The sequence below is a fragment of the Alligator mississippiensis genome, chromosome 3 (genome assembly GCF_030867095.1).
Source record: "Alligator mississippiensis isolate rAllMis1 chromosome 3, rAllMis1, whole genome shotgun sequence".
Lineage (NCBI taxonomy): Eukaryota > Metazoa > Chordata > Crocodylia > Alligatoridae > Alligator > Alligator mississippiensis.
In genome coordinates this window covers 215537157-215561998 of record NC_081826.1, presented here as the reverse complement: position 1 = coordinate 215561998, position 24842 = coordinate 215537157, and the positions used below count along the sequence as shown (strand labels likewise).

Below are 24842 nucleotides of genomic sequence, written 5' to 3'. Positions count from 1 at the left end.
AAGTAATTTGCTAAAATAAATTTGGGAGATCCAAGGAAGAGGACCATGCCCCCCACTACAGAGAAAGGCAAAAACCCCCACAGCCCAAGCCAATCTGACCATGGAGTAGAGGAACCAACCTTCATTTTTGCCGGTGGGTGGGGTGGGTGGGGGAACTGAGATCATGGACCTGTGGAAAGTTTTATGCATTTCAGTTGACAGCCCTCTTCCAAGCGGGCCAGGGCCCTCAGGCCCCCATGTATTTGGCACCTCTGCCACAAGGTAAAGTCCCTTCCTAATCCTACATGTAGTGATCAGTCGAACCCTGAGCAGAGAAGCAAGGCCCTCTAACCATGAACCCTCCTGTTTTTTCAGTCCCAGCAAAAGCATCAGCATGCCACAGTCAAAATCTCCAGTCTTGGCTGCTTCCAACACACAGTGCTTCTAAGGAAGGTAAAGAAATTCTGACATCTGTAGCAACAGAAAGGGAACTCTTCTCCTAATCTCCAGGGATGTGTACGTGGAGGTAGAGGTGCACCAATACACTGGTCCATATTATATCGGCACCAGTAAAAGGAATATTGACATTATTGGCAATCAGCTTTTTTTGGCTGATGTGGCCAATAATGTTACTGATAAATGCCATATATATGCATGTACCCGCAGCACGCACACAACCAAGAGTACAGCCCGGCAGCTTGGAGAGCAGCATCAGGCTGGTAAGTCTGTTGTGGGGAAGGGGCATGGGTGGAGCAGATTGAGGCCCTGCAGTGAAGAAGGGAGCAGGGCTGGAACAGGGGCAAGCACTGCACAGCCTGGGTGGGGCAGGGTGAGGGACGGAGCCATGGTTCATCTGGAGGGCACAAGGGGAGCAGCTCCTGCCAGTTCATGCACCCCCATTTTTTTTTAAATAAATAAAAGGGACTTTATCTTGGCCATTTTCCAGTCTTCTGGTATCTCGCCTGACTCCCACAACTCAGTAAATAACATAGCCAAGAGCTATAAGGTCCCCTGCCAGTTCTTTCAGTACCCTGGGATAAAATTCATCAGGCCCTGCTGACTTGAATTAATGGAGGCTGAGAAAAGAAGGAAGGGAGACACTTTACACTCTTTTACTGAATCATACATGGTCTCAGGATGACTGAAGTAAAATCAAAACTTCATAAACAGCAACTGTGATATGCCACAAATGGCAGTAAAAATAATAACTGTTTTAAACAGTCACTGTTCTTTCACAAGACAAAGTGGATTAGCACATCATTTCAGTGTTCCACAATGGAACTGCCACATTGTTTTAATGTTCCACAATGAAATTTTGCAATGATGTCAACTGCTCAATTGCTTAATTTGATTTTTTTTTCATACAGTTAATTGGCAACCAAAATTCAAATGTAATGGAAAGAATTCCAGAGGGCCTGGAAGTCAAAGTCACATCCCTCACTGGTATAACTTTATTGAAGTCACAGGCATTATACCAGAGATGAGTTTGGCCCAAAGGCATCAAGAATTTACAGTACTGAGCCCAATACTTTCATCACAGAAATATAGAATCATGGCGTTAGAAAGGACCTTAAGGATCATCTGATCTGAACCCCTGCACAAATGCAAAACTACTACTTCTAAATCATCCCAGTATAATGCATATATTGCCTCCTCTTGAAAACCTTTAGTGAAGAAAATTCCGTAACTTCCCTGGACAGTCAATTCAGCTGCCATGCTGTTCTAATGGGAAGGAAGTTTTTCTTGAGATATAATCAAAATCTACTTTGCGGCAATTTCAAATACTGGAAGAGTGCTAGTATATTCCCCCAATAATCTTTTCTCCAAGATAAACATATCTCATTCTTTCAAGTTTTCCTCATACAGCTTGCTTTCCAATCTCTTTAAAATTTTTCCCACCAGTTTGTGGACTCTCTCTAACTTCTCCACATCCCTAAAACATGGAGCCCAAAACACATTACTCTAGATGAGGCCTAACAAGCACTGAATAGAGTGGCTCTATCACCTCCCCTGTCTTACTCTCAATGCTCCTGCTGGTACAGGTCATCCAGATGGGTCTGATTTTGAAATTCCCATCAGTAACTAACTTTCCTATGGCTTTACTAAACTGTTTTCATTTTCAATAAGGTATAGAAAATAGAAATAGTTGTCTAAAAACATCAGCTCAATGTGCAGCGGTGAGCAAAAAAAGCAAGGTAATATTAGCCATCATTAAGAAGGAAACTGAAAACAAAACAGAAAAAAAAATCATGCCACTGTATAAACCCATGATGCACTCATATTTTGAATACTGAGTGCAGTTCTCTGGTTTCCACAGCTCAAAAAGGATGGAGTAAAAATAGAAAAGGTACAGAGAAGACAACAAAGATGATCAGGGGTATGGAGTAGCTGCTATACCAAGAGAGACTGAAAGAGCTAAGAATCTTTAATTTGGAAAGGATAAGACTGAGGGGGTCTATAACAGAAAATTTAGAAAAACAGTGTAGATAAAGTAAATACAGAACAGTTATTCACTATGTTCCAGAATACAAGATCTAGAGGGCACCTGATGAACAAAAAAAAAAGGAAGCACTTTTTAACATAATGGGTGCATCTACACTTGTGCTTAACTACACAGTAGACTAATTCGCTGCTGCGTAAAGCATCACAGTCTACATGTGCAACACTATTAGACCACAGCATACTAATTTTCTGTGCTGTAAAATAGTACTGTCAGGGACATGTGTAAACGCTGATTTGGGCGTACATTGCACCCGGTCAACCCAAGCAGCAGGGGGCCAGACCTATGTGGTTTCTATGCGTTTGCTGAGAGATGACCTGGGGATGCTGGATCCCTTCCCTCCCCTCTCCCCCCAGATCCGTTGGCAAGCCTCATGCTAGGGGCTCTGACCCCATCTCAATGGGCTAAAATAAAAAGCTTACTGGAAAAATTTAACAAGGTGCTTAGGGGAATTCTGGGCTGAACTGCATTAATTGCACACCAGATTATCCTTAAAATGGACTGTGCAATTCAGAAGGGATACTCAAGAATTCCAGCATGGCTGAGGGAAGCAGTAAACCAAGAGATTAAAAAGATGCTAGACTTAGGAGAAACAGTGGAATCGGCAGCTGAATGGAGTAGCCTTATTGTTTTGATGCCGAAGCCCTATCACACCGTCCAGTTTCATATTGATTTTCGCAAAGTCAATGCAATTTCAAAGTGTGGTATGTACCCTCTGCCCAGAATAGACAAAATGGTGGAAGGAGTAGACAGCACAAAATACACTACCACCCTGGATTTAACCAAAGGGTACTGGCAAATATCTCTGGACCCACTGTCCCAAGAAATCACAACCTTTGCTATGCTCTGGGGACAATACCACTTCCAGAGTGGAACCTTTTGGTTTCCAGAGGCCCCTGCAACCTTTCAACATCTAATGGACAGAGTAGTCTACCCATGCTGGGCATATGCAGCTGCCTATCTGGATGACATGGTAATATTTGCCAGCATGTGGGCAGAACACCTCCACCAAGTGAGAGAGGTGTTGTAGTCAATACAATGCAGCTGGTCTCATGGCCAACCCTGCCAAATGTCACCTGAGATATACAGAGACTAGATACCCAAGATATATACTGGGCAATGGCAAAATTGGGCCCTCAGTGGACAAAAAGGCCTTGGTGGAATCACCAGCACTAACAACCAAAAGACAGGTGAAGGCAAGCTACCATTGGCAATTCATCCCACAATTTTCTGCAATCACAGCCCCACTAACTTACCTGCTGTGAAAAGGGGCACTGCAAAGGATCCGGTGGTCACCCAAGTGTGAGGCAGTGTTTGGGGCAGTAAAATGGCTACTATGCAGTGTGTTGGGTCTGCACAGCCTGGATTTAACAAAGGAGTTTATATTACAGACAGATGCCTCAGAGCAAGGCTTGGGGTCTATTCTCTCCCAGGAGTTTGAAGATGGAGAACACCCCATCATGTACCTCAGCAAGAAGCTCCTTCTCCAGAAGCAGAAATTTTGATTTATCAATACACCACCACCCTGGGACTGCACATGCAAATGCACACTTCTTCTCATGAGAGCGGGGTGGGGGGATTAAAAAAAATGTAAGAGTGAATCATGGGTTCCACTCTTGGGAGGGCTGTGTGTAACTAGGTGCATGACTCAGGGGCTGGAGCCCAGCTGCAGAAGATTAGAGAGTAATAGCCTGCCTGCCTAGGAGCACAAGATCAGCTGACAGGGGTGATTGGCTGGCCTCAGAGGATGTTAAAACCCCCAGGGAGCATAGCAAGAAGGAGAGCGGGAACGCTGTGGTGCTGATGAGGAAGCACACAGCCAGGGTTGCCCTCACAGAGTCTGAGGAAGGACCACAGGTTTTGGTTTATCCATCTGTTGTTTGTACACTTGTCTGTTTTATTATGTTGCTTTCTGTGGGGGATAAGTTTTCCCGAGGAAAAATAAATGTCCTGGTGAAAGGAGTGATAGCCCACTACACTGCCACCATCAGAGACTAGATACTGGGCTATATGGATCATTGGTCTAAGACAATACGGCATTTGTTATGTTAACACAGGAAAGAAACAGGGGAGTGAGAACAGTTAAAACTGACAGAAAGCTGCACCTGATGCTTCTAACATAACAATAAACTCAGATGCTCCTCTTCCCCTTTCCTACGATGACAGCCACATGGGAGGCTGTAACAGGGGACTCAGACCCAATGGAGGGGAGACAGAGAGGAACATGCCCTTGCTGGAGAGCCAGGTTGTAGGGACTACTGACCTCAAAATTGGAAGGGGGAGGAAAGCCTAACCCGTGCAGCCAGAGCATGTGCAAAACTAGTGAAGATGGGAGACCAGGTAGAAGGTACAAAGAAAGCAAAACTGCAAGAAACATTTGGGACGGGGATGGGGAATGAAGTGGCCAGTCCAGGCAGAGGGGATTTGTACCAGTGAGTCATGGGGCTCCTGTCATTTTAATAGGATGCAGAAGGATAAGATGGCTGTGTGGGGCCACAACTACAAGAGTGCAGGCTAGCCCTTAATTAAGACAGTAAAACTCCTGTTCTGGGCTGGGGGAGGCACATGATAAAAAGGGGGTGGGGCTCCCTGGCATATAAACCCAGGACCTGAGCCAGAGCTGGCAGCCAGACCCTACAGGCTGCAGGAAGAGGAGCTCCCCTAGGGAAGCTGTCTGCGGGAAGCAGTACCCAGGAATACACAAGCTATCCACAAGGGTGAGAGCAGGCCTAGCCCTGAGAATTAATTTGTGGTAGGAGACTGACGGACAGTAGAGACAAACTTTGCAGAAGCAGTCTGTTTATATTTCAGTTGTCCAGCTGTATGTTTGTTTATGTTTGCTGAACAACTGGAGGACTGGGAGTGGCTGTAGGGTTGGAGGAAGCCACAAGTGCCTGGCAGGCTCCCCCTACTGCAAGGCTAAGGCCTGGAGAGCCAGGGCCCGAATCAGTGGACCTGGACTGAGCAGCCTTAGCTAGAGGAAAAAGGGACTGAGGCCAAGCAGGCTGAAGCATGGTCAGGGGTTGGGGTCTGAGGGACCCAGCATTAGCCCAGGGCAAAAAGGGAGAAAGAGAGGGAGAGAGATTTTGTGGTGTTGGGGTCTGAATTTCAAGCCAAGTAAGCCAGGGTGAGCCCATATTGTAGCAAAAAGGGGACAAGGAAGACCACCTAGAGCTTGCCAGCTTCTAAGGGCAGCCTCCCCTATTCATTACATAATAACATCAAGGCATGGCAAGTGAAACACCAGGGGAAGACTGGAGCAAAGCTTGGTCAGGACTAATGCAGCCATCAAGGAGGTGGGTGTCACAGCAGCCCTAGGGCACATCCTGTTACAGAGGCCTTATCTGACCCATGGCAGCAAGGCCATGGGGGTGGGAATAACTCACTTTAGAGTATAGATATAGCAGGTAAGAGAGAAAAGGGAGTTTTATTGTTACAAACTGTAATCCACATATTATCAATGAAACTGACAGCTTCAGAAAGTAGACAAGTCAGCTTCAGAACGCCAGCCCCAGAGAGTCAAGTTGGGAGTTTTCCACAAACTCATGAAACCAAAATTCATGGTTACAGGTCAATACTAAAACAAACCTAATGCTGAGAAGGAAGAAAAAGAGAGAGGGAGGCCTTTTTTGGCTCCTATTCAGAACAGTATACTTCCAACCTCCCCCCCACAAATCCCGAAACAGCTGATCTTGCAAAACCTGGGGCGAACTTCACTTCCATGTGCCATCAAGGAACAGACAAGAGTAGCAACAACAGCAGCCCAGGGGCATACCTTTATGGTGCAAGACAGCACTGGACTAAGACATGCAACATCCACCTTGCACATGCTAACTCCCAAAGTGGTAATGCCATAACTGCTTTAATGTATTTTAATACCAATGAATTCTATACTCTGCATTAAACAATTATTCCACAAAATGCATATATAGTATTGAGAGCCAGAACTGAAATGCTGGAGTCCCCAGTGAGTGCCCATGTCATTGGGCCAAAGGATCATGCATTCTTTTTCTTGGTCACTTTCTGGCTCCATGAATCTTATACTCCCAGCTGCACAGCAGCACAGCTTCAATAAAAGGGGTGAAGAGTTTCCCACCCCAGCCTAGTTTACGGAGAAAGAAAGAGGATAAAAGGAATTAAGTTGTGTGGTCAAATCTGCAGTACTACAGAATACTTTTCTTGATTTTTTTTTATTCCACCCATAGGTCTATAATCTCTCACATACCACAGGAAGGGGCTTTTCTGAGGCTTTGTGATGATGGGATCTAAATAAAAAAAATCCTAATATATACATTATGAAATGAATACAATTTCCCTTGAGTTATAGAGATGTCTTAGAGAATTTTTAGTTCAGCATTTAAATATATTATTCTTCAGTGCTATAGAGAAGGATGTGCTGCTTAATGTATTTACCCAGGGCTGGCTAGAACGAGAAACTCCCCAGGTTACATAACTCTCTGAACTGTAGTAGGAATTCTTTCAGTTACATGGGGAGGGTCTGTATTTACAGGGAACATGTACAATGCTGTAATCAACGTGTTTCCTGGAATGGCTTTGGAAAAATCAAAAGACTTAAAAAGATGCCGATACCCACAAACAGTGCACTGCATGTGGACTTGAGGCAAAAAGAAAAAGACAAAGGAAAAAACCCACCCCTTAACTAGGCATCTTTGTCATCCAGAACTAGTCAGTCTTCAACCTCTGATGCACTCCACACTAACTGCAGGGTTTGATAACTTTGCTGTAAATGTACATATTTCAGAGTCAGAAAATATGAAGCCTAATTCTCAGCCCCAAGCACAGAAATAACCTCAGGTTTTTTACACATGGCAAAGGGCCATTACCACGTGCTACAAACAGCACTAATAGTGGCTTCTCAGCTTGTAACCACGCATGGATCGTAAGAGTCAATTCCAGCTCTGATAATGAGCCAGACCTTATTATAACCATGGATGCTTGCCCAAAAAGAGTCTGTCTTGGGGTGTAAGAACACTGATGGCAAACAGAATCTTATTTTATTTGTGTCTTGTGGCCATACTAGGGAAAATGTAGAGAATTTATGTTCTCAAGAGATTATATTTGCCTACTCAATTGCTAGGTAACCTTGGGAAGGTTGTAAAAGCAACAGTCTATAATTCATTACATGTCACAATCTGAGACTAACACAACCTAAGCAACAGAAAGGAAGTAATCTAATTTATTTGAAATTTCCACAATCCTTAGCTTTTTCATTTAATATGTAGTTTGCCTAACAGCTGAGTCAGAGAGGAAAATTAGCGAGATGACAGAAAAGCCACCTTATCACTTCTGTTTTTAAGCCATCACATTTATGAGGGAACTGAGAGAAAAACAAGAAGTCAATTATTACTTGAGAAAGAGCAGGGAAGGATGGTGCACAAGTCAAAAAGTTTGACAGGTCTTCTCTGACCATTCTTTACCTAAAAAACATGTGGAGCTTCTGCCAGATCAAAAAGCAGGATCTCTGGTACTACATTTACTTAAAATTATCTTCTGATTTAGCACACTAACCTAATGGATCCCATCTAAACAAAAGATCTATGTACTCCCTTGCCCCCATCATGCACTAAGATGTGCAACAGGCACTTACACAATTAACCAACAGCAGGGTTAGAGAAAAAGACCTTTTCACAAAGCAAACTGTTCAGCAGTAATAAAAAGCCTCTCAACTGTTTTTTTTTTTTATTTATTTTTTGGACAGAATACAAAATGCCTAGGCATTTTTACCTTAAAAAAAAAAAATCAGAGCAAAAAACTCTAGTTTAGTAATTAGCACTTTATTACAGCTTGTAGGTGCATATGGAGCCCCTCTCCTTAACTTTGACCTCTTGGTTTACTGTAATTGTTTTCTTCTAGAACATATATTAATTATTACAAGCATGTATCCACACTAAAACTTGGGAAATTGTAGGCATATTATGGAGGCAGAACCTGAGGTCATCTTCCTGTTATTTCCCTATTATGGTATTGTTTAATGTTGTGATTGTTGCAGGGAGGGAGGAGATTTATGTATTTTTGAGGATAGCCACAGACCTCTGTAGGAGAGAGGAGTGAGGGTTTGGGAGAGATAGCAGGCGGTTGGGAGGGGTTGTGGGAGTGGAATTGGGCGTGAACAGGGAAAAGAGGAGGGGAAGTGAGAAGAGATATGAATGGACATTAAGAAGCATAGTTGGGATGTGCTGGTGGGTTTGATTTCCTAGGTAACAGGCAGGAAAGCAGGAGGAGGTTGGGTGGAATAGTGTTTCACAGTTTTGGGGTGTCAAATGGGGAATCTATAGTTGTTTCTTAGCTATGGGGTGTTTGTCATTTATTGCCTTTCTAAGTAAGATGCTATATAAATACAAAACATAATTATTAATATAATTTTGTGAACAACAGTAAAACAAATACTACACACAACAAAAATAGGTGAACACAGGTTTTTCTAAACAAACACTTGGGATGTATAGCCTAACCAAAAAGCTTACCTTGACAAGCTCCAGTGCGGATGTTAGGGATGAAACCACGACGACATGGCTGAGGCTGAGCAGGACACATCTCACAAGGGTGGCCCCAAGCACGACCAATTGTTGCACAACAGAGAGTCTTTGTGCAAACAATGCCTGTCAACTGGCCCTGGCACATCTGGTTGTTGACCTGAGTGAAACAAGGACCGGTTCTATAATCTGGAAGAGAAGAATGGAAAAAGGGAAAGATCAGTGTCACGTACAAAGGCCTATATTAGTTCCTCTGCTATATAACACAGAGGACTCCATTTTTTTTAACATAAGTCAATATAAACCAAAAAAAAAAAAAAGCAGGATTTTCAAACTTAAATCATGGTCTTGCATACATAAGCAATAGGACATTTTCCATTGAGGATACTTATTCTGTAGAGAACATTTTCATATGATTTCCTTGTGAATGATGCTGGAAGATAAAGGGAGCTGATTCTAAAGGAACTATGCCATTAAGTGATTAAATGAAAGTCTGTAGTAAAGTTAATACTGCAATAGGCAGGAAGGAAAGGGGAAAGAAAAATAACTATATTATTATGTCCTGGGAGGGCTGAGAGTTGGGATTTCCTGTCGCTGAGAAAATTCATTATCATTTACCAAAGGGAACTCCAGACCACTGGCACCTCTTTATCATTTGAGGCCATGCAAGAAAAAAAATGACACAGCCACCATTCCTGTTGTAATGTTTACTACAAAAGCACTGTCTTAACTGAAGGCTTTTTCATAGAGCACTAATTAGATTATCATTAATTTTCTATTATGAGCATCATGGGAGTCTGTGCTGGTTATGCTGATTAACTACTGGGGGTGAAAAGCATTCCTAAACATACAATGCAGATTTAATATCAAATGGGTAACTTACATTTTTTTAATAAAAACATATTTTAAATCTCACTGTGGGATGCCTATAGAACAGTGGATCCCAACCCCAGATTGTGACTCAAATGAGGGTCACAGTGGCAATGCCAGCAGCACTGCACAGAAAAGACGAGCCCCACCCCAGGACACCACTGTTGCCGCACTCTGCTCCCAGCAGCAGGGCACGGAAAAAAAAAGGTGGGGAACCACTGCTATAGAGTCTTGCCTCACAGTCACATTCAATCTGTGCAAAAAAACTGGGATTATAGTCTTACTAAAAACCCTTCGAGTAAAGTATAACACTTAGTTGTACTGCTCCTGGAGCAAAAATGAACCAGGTCTCAGCTCTGTGCAAGATGTGGTGCTCCTATTGGCATTTAGGGAGGGGAGGAACAAAGGCAAGAGACAAGGTTCCACCTACTTCCTATTCACCTACATGAAATAGGAAGTAGCATCCTGGAAATAGCTACTGTCTTCCCATACAAGCTCTAACAGTACAGGGAGCTGTTACGTCTCATTTCTCCTCTGCCTGGACATGGAACTGGGGCTATTATTGAAATGTAAATGGGGACAGTAACAACTTCCCTATAAATAAAAGTGTTGCAATTTTAAGACCTGACACATTGTGCCTTGAAGAACCAGAACCAGAAGATTTGTTATGGCCAAAGGAGAATTCTCCTCCCGTCCCCACATCCCCATTCAAATGGAACCCAGGCAGTTCCTGAGAAACAGACTATTTCAAAAGTAGCAATGTTTCTGTATATAGAAAAGCTATTTTAGATTATGACCGAGTATCTTCAATAGCTCCCTGTGAGCCCTATAGAGTTTGATTTAGGATTCCTGGTGGGAATCCTGATTTCATTATTGAGTTCAAAAGGATAAGGATCTGCTTGGTTCTGCCACTTGTCATCTCCACTTGAAAGTCCCTGGAGATTCAACCCCAGCTGAGAGCCCATCAAGGAGAGACTGGAGATTCTGTGCCAGACCAAGACAGGATTAGAATTCGTGTCCTCCGCGAGATGGTCAGCTAATCTATGTTCTCCTGTGTGCTTGGCTGTTTATGACCACTGTTGGAAAATTGGGAAAAAGTTGCCCAGCACAGCATGCCGGGAAGTCTGCCCACTCGTCCTCTAGTAGTTGCACATGAACTGTGTAGTAAATGTTATTGTGCACCTGCTCAGAACACGTTCTAACTTTAATGCCGCATAACATCCCACATATTTAACACATACGAAGTGTCCCAAGCAACAGGGCTCTTAGTTTCCTTTGCATTACTGATCATGCCCATAAAGCAAAAGTTAATAATAAAAGAAATAAATGATAAAAGTATACAGAAGACTATTAAAAGAAATAAATGGATTCTCATACGGACCCTATTAGGCATAAAACCGTACAAAGGCTTTTGCATGTGGTTAACTCCAAAGGATGGAATTTAGCACACGCACAAGATCTCTGTAAATCAGCACCTAATTGGTATTATAAGAATGGAAGGTAAAAAACAAAATAAAATAAGTGTTGGACAGTACTGCATTTCTCCCTACCTCCAAATTATCAAGTGAAAATTATGCACACACTGAAGCAATGTTTTTTCTACAAGGTCTGCATTATCCAAAGAAAGTCCTGTACATTATGAATGTTACAGCATAACCCTTCCTCGAAGATACAGAATCACCATCAGCTTCACCATGTTCTCAGTTTCATTGTGGTCCAACATCCTTCCCTGTCAAACTAATGACTGTCAAACAGTAGTTGCATTTTCTCACAAAATGCACAAATTATATCTCTCTATGGCCAGTGACCTCATCATGGCAGAGCCTTATATGGGAATGACTAAATTTCAAACATGAACAGATTTTGTACATCCATCCGGATTAAGGTTCCATGAACCTACTATGGATCTTGCATGAATTTTAATTAAAGGCAAAGGATTAGTGAAGAACTCTGTTCAATATTATGTATCCCTTGCGTGAAGTTTGGCAAGGTTGTTATGCAGCTTGAGGGAAACAGTATCTTGTATTCTGCTTTCAAGTTGCAAATCACTACCAATGACCAGGTTTCTCTGAGAAAATAAAAATATTACTAGAAGCAAAACAGAACCGTTCAGAAAATAAACCATTAAGACAGATGAAATGATGACTCAGCTGAATTGATGTGAGTTTTGCTACTGACTCTAGTATGGTTGAGATTTCCCCCATAGACAAGATTATCAGGTCCCTTAGCAAAGACTGGTACTGTACTTTATTACTTACTGAAGATTATCTATAAACAAAATACTCGCTATGTCATGTCAAGAATGTAATTTTCTCCATGTTTGCAAGCATCTAAAGGAGGAAGGGCTGATCATAAACTGCCAACATGGATTTGTGAAAAACAAATCATGTCAAACAAACTTGATCTTCTTTGACAAAGTAACTACCTGGGTGGATGAAGGGAATGCTTTGGATATATAGTGTATCTGGACTTCAACAAGGCTTTCAACAAAGTCCCACATGACCGTCTCATAAACAAATTAGAGAAATGTTGGCAAGATAAAACTATGACAAGGTAGATAGATAACTGGCTCAATAGCTGCTGCAAGCAAAGGCTAGTTATTAACAGGTCCATGTCTGAATGGCAGGAGGTTTTCAGTGGAGTCCCACAGGGGCCTGTCCTGGGCCAGGTGCTGTTAAATGTGTTTATTAACAATTTGGATGCTGGAATAGAAAGCTTCTTGAGCAAGTTTGCAGATAACACAAAACTAGGAAGGATTGCTGAGACACTGGAAGATGGAAACATAATTCAGAAGGATCTCAGCAGATTGGAAACTTGGGCTAGTGCTAACAGGTTGAAGTTCAATTTGGGCAAGTGCAAAGGGATTTACTTTGGGAGGAATAATCAAAAACAAATAAAAAATGGGTGACACCTGGCTGGATGAAAGCACTATGGAAAAGGACTTGGGAGTCTTGGTAGATCACAGATTCAGTATGAATCTGCAGTGTGCAGATGCACAAAAGGTGAATGAGGTTTTGGGCCGGGGCTGTGCTCAGGGCGGGTGGCAGCAGCGCGGAGGGCGGGGGGGGGGGGGGGCCTATGGGATGGACTACAGCCATCCCATAATTCACCATAGCCCCCTTTCCCAGCACTACTGCCACCCACCCTGAGTGCAGCCCCTGCCCAGACCCTCCCACCCCCTCCACCCCGCCGGGAAGAGCCTGGTGCCATCTCTGCCCCCCAGCAACCTGCCCTCACCCCATGCACAGATCTGGGGGGGAAGGGGGGTGGCACACATCCCTCAATGCTTCCCCCAGAGGTGCCAGTAGTGGGGGGGATCTGCCTCCCCCTCCCTACACCCCCCAGACAAGCCGTTTGTGGCTCCCTCACATGCCCCACCCCGCCCTGGCTGAGCAGTGCCTGCCCCTGCCACTGCCCCAGCCCTACTCCCTCCCTCACCACAGGGGTTTTGATCTCCACCCCCATGCCCCTTCCCTCCCCCTGCCCCTTCTCCCCCAACAGACTTACCAGCCAGATGCTGCTCTCCAAACTGCCAGGCTGGCCATGTGCATACTCTGGCTGTGCACATGCATGTGGCATTTATCAGTGACATTACTGGCAACATCAGCCAAAAACAGCTGATTGCCAATAATGTCAATTTTTCTTTCCTCCGTGCCAATACAATATGGACCAAGGTGCACCTACAGTATTTTCCATGTTTCTGTGCTTGGCTGGTTGCCGCCGCCCCCGCCCCCTCCCTTTTCTGCTACATGTGTCAGGGTGTTTTTAAGCCTTCCTCAGAGGCACTGAGTGTTGGCTATAGCCACTCTTTGTCCTGGGTGTGCCAATGATCCAGTTGGAACCAAAGGCAGAGGTTCCTGGCTGAAGGCTCTTTCCTCTCAACTCAGGGTCAGACTGATCACCACCGTACCACTCCAGCTTTCACAATGGGGAGCATGCCTTGGAATATGCGCCACGGCTGCAGCCCCAACCCACGGCAGCCCAGTGTCCTCCAGAGCCGCCTCAGGGAGAAGTGGGCAGGCCTTTGGTGGAAAAGCCCCAGAGAGCTGCAAGTACCATGCCAGTGAGCCGCATGCAGCTCAAGCTGCAGTTTGGCCACTGTGGTACTAACATCTGGAGTAATATACTGCTAGCAAAGCATATGAAGCAATTTTTCGAGAAAGGAATTAATACAACATCAGAGTCAAGTCTTAGAAAAATGGCATAGCCTATTTGTAAATAGCTATCTGCATCAACAGCCTAGTCAGTATTTGCCTGTAATACGATTGTGATGATCATGATCTCTAACGATATGAACGAATGACAAATTTAGATTATTCTTCGTGAGACTTCAGACTGATTATGGACTTCGAACCAACCAGTTTCAGAGCCACATGGAGCTAAAAGTTTCTCTTAAAGGGTAAAACTAAGAGGAACATCTATGAGTTACTTTATGTGGAAAGAAAATACTCGTTCCATAATTTAACTGAGACTTTGCCTATACTTACCCTGCTGGTAGCAAAGAGCAGCCATAACCACCAACCCAGCAGAGAACATTCATAGTCAGGTGCTTCTGGCAGCTCCACATGCTCCCTTCAGCAGCTCTGCCATTAGACAGTGAAGTACACCCTGAGAAAGTATCAACAACTGGAGGGACCATGGCAGCTGGCAGAGAATGCAGGAGTGTCCATACATGCCTTTTGCTGGCCACCAGGCAATAGCCTAAGTTTTACTGCACTTGGCAGATGTAGTTTAACTCTGTTGGCATAAAGGAGGATTCTGCTCCTGCAAAGAAGTTTTAGCAGAAGGACTGGAGGCCACGTCCAAACAAACAAGCACGTGCCTGTTCTGGCATCTCAAGCAGTTTGAAATGCTGCAAATGCAAAAATGTTCCCTGCACTGCATATTTGCAGTGCAGACTCTAAGTTTTATACCGGGAAATCCCAGTATCAAAAAAAAAAAAAAAAAACCACACTGGGAAAACGGGGCACAGGATGCACTCCTGGGGTGTGCCCTGAAGCAACTAGAGGCTGGGTCCTTCAAAGAGTGGCCACTCTTGCCAGAGTGTCTCTGCTGCTCCAGCATGCTGAGGCAGCATGCTGAAGCAAATAGGAGTGGGGCAAAGCTGCAGCTGTGGCCTGGACCCAGGCTCTGTCCCAGTTAAGTAGGGATGTAGGAGTGAAGGGACTGTGGGTGGAGGGAACTGTGGGTGGGTTGGGGGCTTGTGGAAGGGGAGTCCTGTTCCCCCCTCCCCCCACATAGCACACAGGCCCCCCTCCCCCCTACAGCAGCAGCAGCGGCCATCTGGGCGCTCATGGCCCACTGCTGGCAGAGCCCCCCAGCAGTACAGCATGGCTTGGCTCCAGCCACCTGAGACCCGGTGTCACCTGTGCCATATGTAGCCAGCCCAGCCCGCTAGCATACGCCTTCACACAGGACCAGGCTGCTCTTGCTGCCACATGTGCTCCCAGCACTGCATGCAGAAACCATGTGCTAACAGGCCAGGCTGGGTCCTGCCTCCATGGAGTCAACCCAGCCCGATGGTGCACGGGGCACATGAAGGCAGGACCCAGCCCAACCCACTAGCACACAGCTCTTGTGTGTGGTGGCAGGAGCCCAGGTGGCAGCAAGACTGACCCGGTCTTGTGCAAAGGTGCGTACCAGCAGGCTAGGCCAGGCTGGCTCCATATGGCAGAAGCAGCACCAGGTCTCAGCTAGGGCCATGCTGCACCACTGGGGGGCTCTGCCAGCAGTGGCCATGAGTGCCCCGACAACTGCTGCTGCTGCAGGGAGGACTATGACCCTCCCAATCAGTCTCCCCCAGGGGGGGCACCCACCCCTCCCAATCAGTCTCCCCCACCGCCACAAACCCCACCATAATTCATCCACAAACCCCACACCCCTACCCAACCCCCCCACCCACATATCCAACCACAAACCCCACACAAAAGCCACACCCCAACACAAGCCTTACCCCCACAAACCCTACACCCACCCACAACCCCCCACAAGCCCTATACCCACTCCTCACACCCCTTCTCCCCCCCCAAATGCCATGCCCTCCCCCGCACCCCACAAATCTCATACATTGCATGCCTAGGCACTGGATGGAATGGGATGGGACCTGCTGGTAGGAGCTGCATCTTCAGGAGCAACTGCCACACTGCAACCGTGCTCCGTGCCTACATTGGTGCTGGGATACATAGCCCCTGTGTGGGGAGGGGGTGGGGGCTAATCCCTGGAACCTTTTGGGGAGTGTGATGGGCTGGGGGGAGGTGGCAGCAGGGGTGTGTGAGACAGAGAGAAATGGGGGTTGGGGTGGGGGAGTGCTCCGAGTATGAGAGGCTGCCAAAGCTGGGCTGAGTCCCCCTGCCCCCACTACAGCAGCCTATGCAGGGGCACGCTAGCCTGGAAGAGAAGGGGCTTGCCCAGCCCAGTCCCTAAGCTGCCCAGGAATGGCATGGGGATCACCTGGGCATGGACACAGGGAGCAGAACAGCAAGGGCTGGCACTGATCAGAGCCTCAAAACAGCGGATGGAAGAGATGATGCTGCACTCATGTCCTGGTGCTGTGACTGAGCTGTTGCTAGGAGGGAGCTAGTTGGGCCAGGCGGGGCTGTGGGTTAGGAGTGAGGTGCAAGGGCAGGGGCTGCTCAGCCCCTCAACATCCTGGTAAGCAAAGGGGGCAGGGGCAGCTCTGATTTTTCTATGATTAAAAAGCCAAAACCAAATATCAAAGTGTACAGATATACAGAATTTATTTTATGATGATGATAGAGGCACTGGTAGGCTTCCAAACTGCTTTACAATTGTAAATATAATAAAACATTACCCAACTGATCTCTCTATATATAGTGGCATTTCATTTTAATCATGGAAAGACATGGAATTGGGGTATTTTAATGTGAGAATTTGGGTTTTTATCAGAAAATTTGCAATTTTTAAACAGGGAACACCAGGATCTCTGTAGGTGAGGCAAGTGGCAAGACCCAGGCAGAGAAGCCTGCCCAGGACCAGCACTGGGAACCCAGCTGGAGGGCAGATGAAGTGGCTGACCTGTTCATTTGGGGCCAAGAGGACACGCTTTGACAGTCCACTGCAACGAACACATCTTCTGGAGATAGCTGCCCAGATGGCAGAGTGGAAGCACCAAAAGACATGACAGCAGTTCTGCACAAAAGCCAACTGTGTAGCCACAGCCCACTGGCAGCTGGCCCAGAGATGCAGGAGGCTCTGCTGCAATGCCCATACCACAGCCTAGGCAGCCATTTGGGTCTGGGAGGCATGTAGCCATGGGGCTGCAGGTCCACGGGGGCGGATGCTGTTGCTGATGGTAGCAGGTCACAGCCAGGCAGCAGCCCACAGTGCCAGACTGCTGCAGTGGGTAGAGGGTGCAGAGGCCACTCCAGGTTAGGGATGCTTTAGCAGTTCAGCTGGTACAAGGGGCTAGTGTACCCAATTATTAACTGGCCAGGCCTCAAAAGCCAGGGCAAGTAGTCTTGAGTTGCTCGCCAGGGCAGCTTTTTATACTACTAGGGCCAGGACAGGTGCTGGCCCTAGCCTCTAGCTCCCCCTGGTGGAAGATCCGGGAGGAGCTGGGTAGGGTCAGTTTGCCCCAAGTGACACAATTTGCCCTGCACCAAACTGCATGTTCAGGCATGTGTGCAGAGGCACAAATCTCTGCCACAAATTTGTTTGAATTGTTGCAAGTGCACATGCCTGCATTGTGGATACACCCAGAGAGTCCTAAATGAAAAGCACTGCATTTAAGGAAGTGAAAACACAGAACTGTCATTTGCTCTGAGCACCAAGTTTGCTATCCTTGAGACTATCAGGAGAAAAATGCTCTTTTGTTATATCAAAGATACTGGGTTATTTTTAAGGATCATCACAGCTGCTAACAGGTTAATTCTTATGCAACAACCAGCATGCAACCTGGTTCAGCAGGAGGGATTGAATCCGGGAACTTCAACACTAACAGTATGAACCTCTACTACTTGAGCTATGTGAGCAACTTTCCTCTAGCTGCAGAATGCTCAAATTCTCTATGGTAAATTGCTACAGGGGAGCACACAACATACTCTGAATAGCAGGTATTATGAATGGAAACAGTTCATAATACTATATGCATGTGAAATTCATTCCATGCAGTTAAAGCCCAGAATGAACTTGTTGTACAAGCTCTCACTCCCTCTCCCCCCATGCTAATTCTGGCTGCAACACGGTGTTAGTGCTGCCTGGTGCAGCATTCACGGCTTGAAGTATACTTTTTAAGAAGGAAATGCCTTGGATAATGGGGACCAGTACAATATGGATAGAAGTGTAATTACAGACTTTTCCATCTGAAGACGGGGCTCGACTCAGAAGTATCTTGCTCATTACAGATATTACCGTATAGTAGCATTTATTCATACTGAAATTAGGGTTTGTTTCAGCCTCACTTCCTCCTATGAGATTAATGATTCAGTGTGTATACATATTCACACCTATCCCAAACTACACTGTCATTCCTGCTAAGGAGGATGCATTCCTAAGGATGGATCTGGCAGAGGCAGCAGGAAATATGAACATAAAATTGAGAAAGGGAGAGAGAGAAAGAGAGTTCTTTCACATGTGCACATGCCTAAGAGGGTTGGTTAGTGGAGAGGAAAAAGAGGGATGATAGTAAAGAAACAATGAATCTACACGAGACACTAAATGTGCAGTACACTAATTCTACCGTGCATAAGTGTGCCCCAGCAAAAGCATGCTATTGCGCTAATGCACAGTAGAATTAAACTACTGTGCATTAGTGTCACTAAAAATGTGTGCACTGGTGCTACCTATGACATTAATGCTTGTGTAGAAACGCCCACTGTGTTGAGATTTCCTGCTAAAAAGGAAATGTGGTACTGGAAAATCTTCAAATGCGTCACAGCCAGTGCTGGAATAGGAGAGAGCTCCTGAATTACCAATAAGGCTCAAATGATAAATTCTCTGTTGCCAGGAAGCCACTTCTGTGGCATATTACTGCACAATGGAGCATGAGTGATGTTAACATTTAGATCTGTCACTGATAAAATAGAGCCCCCATGACTCCAATTGTTCTGGCACCAGACCCACCACCTTGTCACCCATCCCAAAAGGCTCCCCATGGGTTCATGGGGAGTCCCACAGGACATGACCCTGCACACTCAATCTGGCATGCAGGATGGCATGGGATGCAATCCCAACCCACAGGGCCAGGCTAAGGCAGTGCAAGATCCTAGAGTTTGATTGCCATGCACGGGATCAGGGAGAGGAGGTGTGGGGTCCTGAAGCCTTAATTCCTGCACTTAGGAGCAGGCAGAGGCAGTATGGGACCCAACCCTGGCCTGTGGAGGCAGTGCAGGGTCCCATGGCCCCAATCGAGGCACATGGGGCTGGCCAGGAAGTATGCAGGTCTGATCTTAGGGTGGCAAGTCTGATCCAGCCCACAGCCCAGCCCTGTGCCACTCATTTAGCGAATGGGGTCAAAAGGTTGAGCATTATTGAACTATACCAAACTGCAAAACAGCCATGAAGAATGATTTAGGATTATAGGGAAGTAGGGCCTCACGAGACCTCATGAAGTCATCTAGCTAGTCCCCTGGTGAAGACAAAATAGTCTCTGACTAAACTATCCCAGTCAGGTGACTGTTTAACCTGCTCTTGAAAATTTCCAGAGAAGGAGAGTCCACAACCTAAGTAACTAGTTCCAATGCATAACCACCCTCATAGTCAGAAATCTCCAACCTATATTTCCTTTGCTGAAGCTTGAATCTATTGCTCCTAGTCCTGTCCCTATGGTCACAAAGAAAATCCAACCTCCTCTCCATAATTGCCTTTCAGGTATTACTGTTATCAAACCCCACCTCAGGCTTCTCTTCTCCAGGCTAAATAACCCTAATCCTTTCAGACTTTCGTTTTAAGTCATGTTTGCTAAACCTCTAATTATGTTTTGTTGCTCTGCACTCAACACCTTCTGTTTTGTCCACATCCTTCTTGGAAGCCTGGGGCCCAAAACTGGATACACTACTCCAGGTAAACCCTCATTAGTGCTTAACAGAGTGATTTGCAAGTGACACTCATGTTCATAAAGCCCAGTATATTGTTGGCCTTTTTTCTGGCTCATATTTACCTTACAGTCTACAGTACTGGTGCTCTACATTTTGGTCCCATAGGCTGGAAGAATGATGTGGGACTGGTCCATGGGCTGGATCAGTCTCCAGCCCCTGTGCCTTGCACTGCTCAGACAAGACTGGACCCTGCACCACACATTCCTACACTACCTCCCCCATCCCTGCACACCTGTATTGGGCCCCACACTGCCTCAGCCTGGGCCAGTGCACTAGAATGGAGCTCTATGCCACCTCCACCAAGGCCACTGAACTGGGATTGGGCCCAACACTGCCAGGTCCTCCAGGCCAGGGGTTGGAGCACTGCTGGTCTACGTTACCCCCCTCGTCTTCCTCTTCAGTACTGCCTCCTAGCCAGTCATTCCTCAGTCTGTAATTGTTCAGGAGTCAGAAAAAATAGGAACAGCAGAAACTGAGTTGTGGACCAAACCTAGAACTCCAAGTCACCCACCCTCCATGGAAACATGTGCCCAAGCTGAAACAGAGTCTTTCAATTCTAGATAGGCCTTGTCAACCATCTTCAGGCCCATAAATAAGACAATTATGGAAGACAATCATCCTCGACTGTACGGGATTGCCAATGACAATGACAATTTGTGCATTAGGGCTGTGCAAAGCTTCGGGTGCTGATTTAATTAGGAGGAGATTCAGTCCAATTTGGCGACCGAATCACCAAATCCGAATTGAATCAGGAGAACAGTAAAAAGGTCCAAATTGATTTGGAAAAGATTCAGAGAGCTTTGGAGATATGGGCAGTCCTCACTCGCTGCTGTAGAGAGCTGGACCCAGACTCCATGCTGGTAAGTAGGGGCAGGGGAGGGGGGGCTGGAGGAGGGGGGAGCAGACCACAGGGAGACCCCCGCCAGGCCCCATCCCCTGACCCCCACCAGGCCCCCTGACCTCTGCCCACTCTCCCAGAGCACCCCCCCCATGGCTGCCCCAGCTCCCACTTCTTTAAAAAAGCCCCGCACTCACCAGCTGCTGCAGCAGCCATCAGGTCTTCTGGGGGCTCATGGCAGAGCCCCCCCATGCAGCATAGGGCAGCAGGGATTGCCCCATCCCACCTGGCAGCAGCCAGTGAATGCAGGGATTTTGTTTCATTTAAAGAGCTGATGCTGATGCTGGGGCCAAGCGGGGCAGCCATGAGTGGAGGGGCTGGGAGAGCAGGCAGGGGCTTGTGGCAGAGTCCCCCATGCAACGTGGGGCAGTGGGGATCACCCCCCCCACCTGGCAGGAGCCAGTGAGTGCTAGACTTTTTTTTTTTTTTTTTTTTAAAAGAGCCGGGACGGTGTGGCCAGGCAGGGCAGCCAATGACAGGGCTGGAAGAGCGGGTGGGGGAGGGTGCCTGTTTGATTCAAAGATTAGGTCGATTTGATGGTGGCCGAATCGCCAAATTGAATTCAGCCGAATCAATTTGGGACAGTGATTCAAATCACCAAATCAAATTGCTGTCCCCCAAATTGGCTGAATCCAAAGCAAATACTAGCTACTTTGCACAGGCCTATTGTGCATGCAGCTATTGTCCCAAATGCAGGATTTTGCACTTGTTCTTGTTGAATTTCATCTGATTGATTGCGAACCATTTTTTTCAGTCTATCTGGATCATTCTGGTTCTTAACCCTAACAGGCATGGCTGGTGAACTCAGACTGGTGGGACGATGGAGCATCCCATGGGGGCAGTGAGGGGTGGGTTTGTAGCTGGCTGGGAGTGGGGTGGGGTTTGCAGTTGGCCAGGCACTCTGGCCAGTAGCAGGAAGGCTGCAAACCCTGCATCCTCCAATCCCCCCCCACTTCCAGCTAGCTGCAAACCCCACCCCCGGCCCACTGCCAACTGGCTGCAAACCGCACCCCCCGTGGGATGCTCCACCACCCCACCAGTCTGAGTTCATCAGCCGCACCTGAACCCTACCCTCCAGAGTATCTACGACTCCACCCAACTTGGTGTCATCTGTAAGTTTGCTAAACTTCTACTCAATCCCATCTTCCAAACCATTAATGAAGATATTAAAGTTTACCAGACCCCAGACATACCACTAGAGAACTCCACCTGATACCACCTTCCAACTAGACATTGAATCATTGAATATGAGGATCCAACCAATTATGTATCCACCATACAGTACTTTGGTTTAGTTTCATAGATTTCATAGACATTAGGGCTGGAAGGGACCTTGGAAGATCTAGTCCAGCCCTCCGCCCGAAGGGCAGGAAGGCAGCTGGGGTCATAGGATCCCAGCAAGATAAGCATCCAATTTTCTCTTGAAGGTGTTCAATGTAGGTGCTTGAACCACCTCTGATGGCAGGCTATTCCAGACCTTGGGGGCTCGGACAGTAAAGAAATTCTTCCTTATGTCCAGCCTGAAATGGTCTTGCAGTAGTTTATAACCGTTCGACCTTGTCATCCCTTGGGGTGCTCTGGTGAACAAATGTTCCCCCAGATTCTGGTGGTCACCTCTGATAAACTTATAGGTGGCCATCAGATCACCCCTAAGCCTGCGTTTTTCCAGGCTAAAGAGCCCCATAGCTCTCAGCCTGTCGTCATAAGGTCTGTTTTCCTGACCTCTGATCATATGCGTGGCTCTTCTCTGGACTCTCTCAAGCTTCTCCACATCCTTTTTGAATTGTGGGGCCCAAAACTGGATGCAGTACTTCAGCTGCGGCCTCACCAAGGCCGAACAAAGAGAGAATGACGTCCCAAGATTTGCTTGAGAAGCATCTATAGATGCAAGCCAGTGTTTTGGTCGCTTTACTAGCCGCAGCATCGCACAGAAAGCTCATGTTCATCTTGTGGTCAAGGATGACCCCCAAGTCTTCCGTAGTGCTAGCCAGCGTAGCACTGTTGAGCCTATAAGGAAGCTGCAGGTTTTTCCTCCCAAGGTGGAGAACCTTGCATTTTTCAGTGTTAAACACCATCAGGTTCTCGCCTGCCCATTTGCTGAGCCTGTCCAGGTCAGCCTGGATTGCCCTCCTGTCTTCAGGTGTGGATGCTTTGCCCCAAAGTTTGGTGTCATCGGCGAACTTGGCCAGTCCACTTCTGACTCCAATGTCCGCATCATTAATGAAGATGTTGAACAATATGGGTCCAAGGACAGAGCCTTGGGGGACCCCGCTGGTCACAGGGCACCATGACAATTGATTTCCACCAATTACCACCCTCTGGGTCCAGCCACGGAGCCAATTTCCCAACCAGCAGATCATGGTGGACCCAAGGCCACAACTGGCCAGTTTCGCCAAGAAGTGATCATGGGATACCAGATCAAAGGCTTTTTTGAAGTCAAGATATATGACATCAATCTCTTCTCCCTTGTCCAGGTGGTAGGTCACCTGGTCGTAGAAGGAAATGAGATTGGTCAAGCAAGACCTACCCGCAACAAACCCATGCTGGCTATCCCTCAGGATGTTGGCGTCGGCCAGTCCATTAAGGATGGCCTCTTTAATAAACTTTTCTAAGACCTTCTCTGGGATAGAGGTCAGGCTGATGGGTCCATAGTTTGCCGGATCCACTTTCCTCCCTTTCTTGAAGATAGGCACCACATTTGGCCTTTTTCCAGTCTTCGGGCACTGTACCCGAGTGCCAGGAGTTCTCAAACATCTGTGCCAGGGGCTGGGCTATTATGCTTGCTAGCTCCTTGAGTACCCTGGGGTGTAGACTGTCAGGGCCAGCTGACTTGAAGGTATCCAGCCTCTCAAGGTGTTCCTTCACAAGGTCAGCACTGATGGAGGGCACGGGATCTCCCACACCCGGACCTCCCTGTCCCATAGTGGGCATGGGCCTGATGAAAGACTGATGTAAAGTACCCATTTAATAGGTTGGCTTTTTCCTGGGCGTCGGTTGTCCTATCTGGTTTAGCAGGGGTCCAATGTTGCCCTTGCTTTTCCTTCGGCTCCCCACATATCTGAAAAAGGACTTCTTATTGTCCTTGATACTCAAAGCTGGCTGGAGTTCAGTTGCAGCCTTGGTTTTCCTGGTTTGCTCTCTGCAGGACCGGACCAGTGCAGAATATTCCTCCTTGGAGGTGAATCCCATTCTCTATCCTTTGTAGGCCTTTCTTTTTAGCCTACAAAGGTTCCTATTTGGATGCAAGGGACAGGGAAATGGAACATAGTGACATTGGGCATGTCTACACATTCATTAATGCATTGCGGTTACTGTGCATTCAGTTTACTCCCTGTAAGAACAGGTACTAACTGTCGGCACAGTAACCAGCACTATTACGCAAGAGCACAGGCGCACTTTTTTGTGTGACAATAATGCACAGTAGACTAATTCTACTGAGCAGTAGCACATTAGCATGGCTTTTGCCATGAAAAGCTAATGTGCAGTAGAATTAGTCTACTGCACATTAAAAACCTTGTGTAAACAAGCCCACTGAAAAGGACTTGGGAGTAATAGTACTGAATCAACTGAATATAAGGTCCTCGAGCAAAGTTGTAGCTAGAAGACAGAATGGGACCTCTGGACACATAAGCACAGGAATGTCAGCTGGAATAGGGAGAAAGTATTACCTCTGAATATGGTGTTTGTCAGATTATTAATGATGACTACACTTTAAAAAGGATGCTGAAAATGGAAAATATTCAGAATGCCAAAAATATTATTGAAGGTCTGGAAAACATGCTTCTTATTGAGAAACTAAAGCTCAATCGAATTAGTTTATCCAAAGACGACTTTATTGCAGCCCCCAAATGAGGAAAAGATTTCAGGTATTGGCTGTCCTTATATAACCAAGCATAAAAAGGGATAAGTGAGATCCACTGGGTGGAAGCTGAAGATAAAACATTTGCACTTTATTTTTTTGCCTAAATGTTTTAAGAAGGGTAATTACCCATTGGCAGTACTGTAGCAAGGGCAGTGACAGCAGTGCATTGGCACCCAGCACCTTG

At 46.5% G+C, this 24842-nt stretch overlaps 1 protein-coding gene across 5 annotated transcripts in view; it reads right to left on the bottom strand.

Annotated features, from left to right (window-relative positions):
* The window catches only part of FBN2 (fibrillin 2), a 307967-nt gene that overhangs the window by 213758 nt on the left and 69367 nt on the right, over positions 1-24842 (bottom strand). For all 5 annotated transcript variants that reach the window (XM_059724895.1, XM_019478066.2, XM_059724893.1 and 2 more), the window contains exon 6: positions 8965-9162. In XM_059724895.1, coding sequence (XP_059580878.1) covers positions 8965-9162 — 198 coding nt within the window. The remainder of the gene's footprint in view (positions 1-8964; positions 9163-24842) is intronic.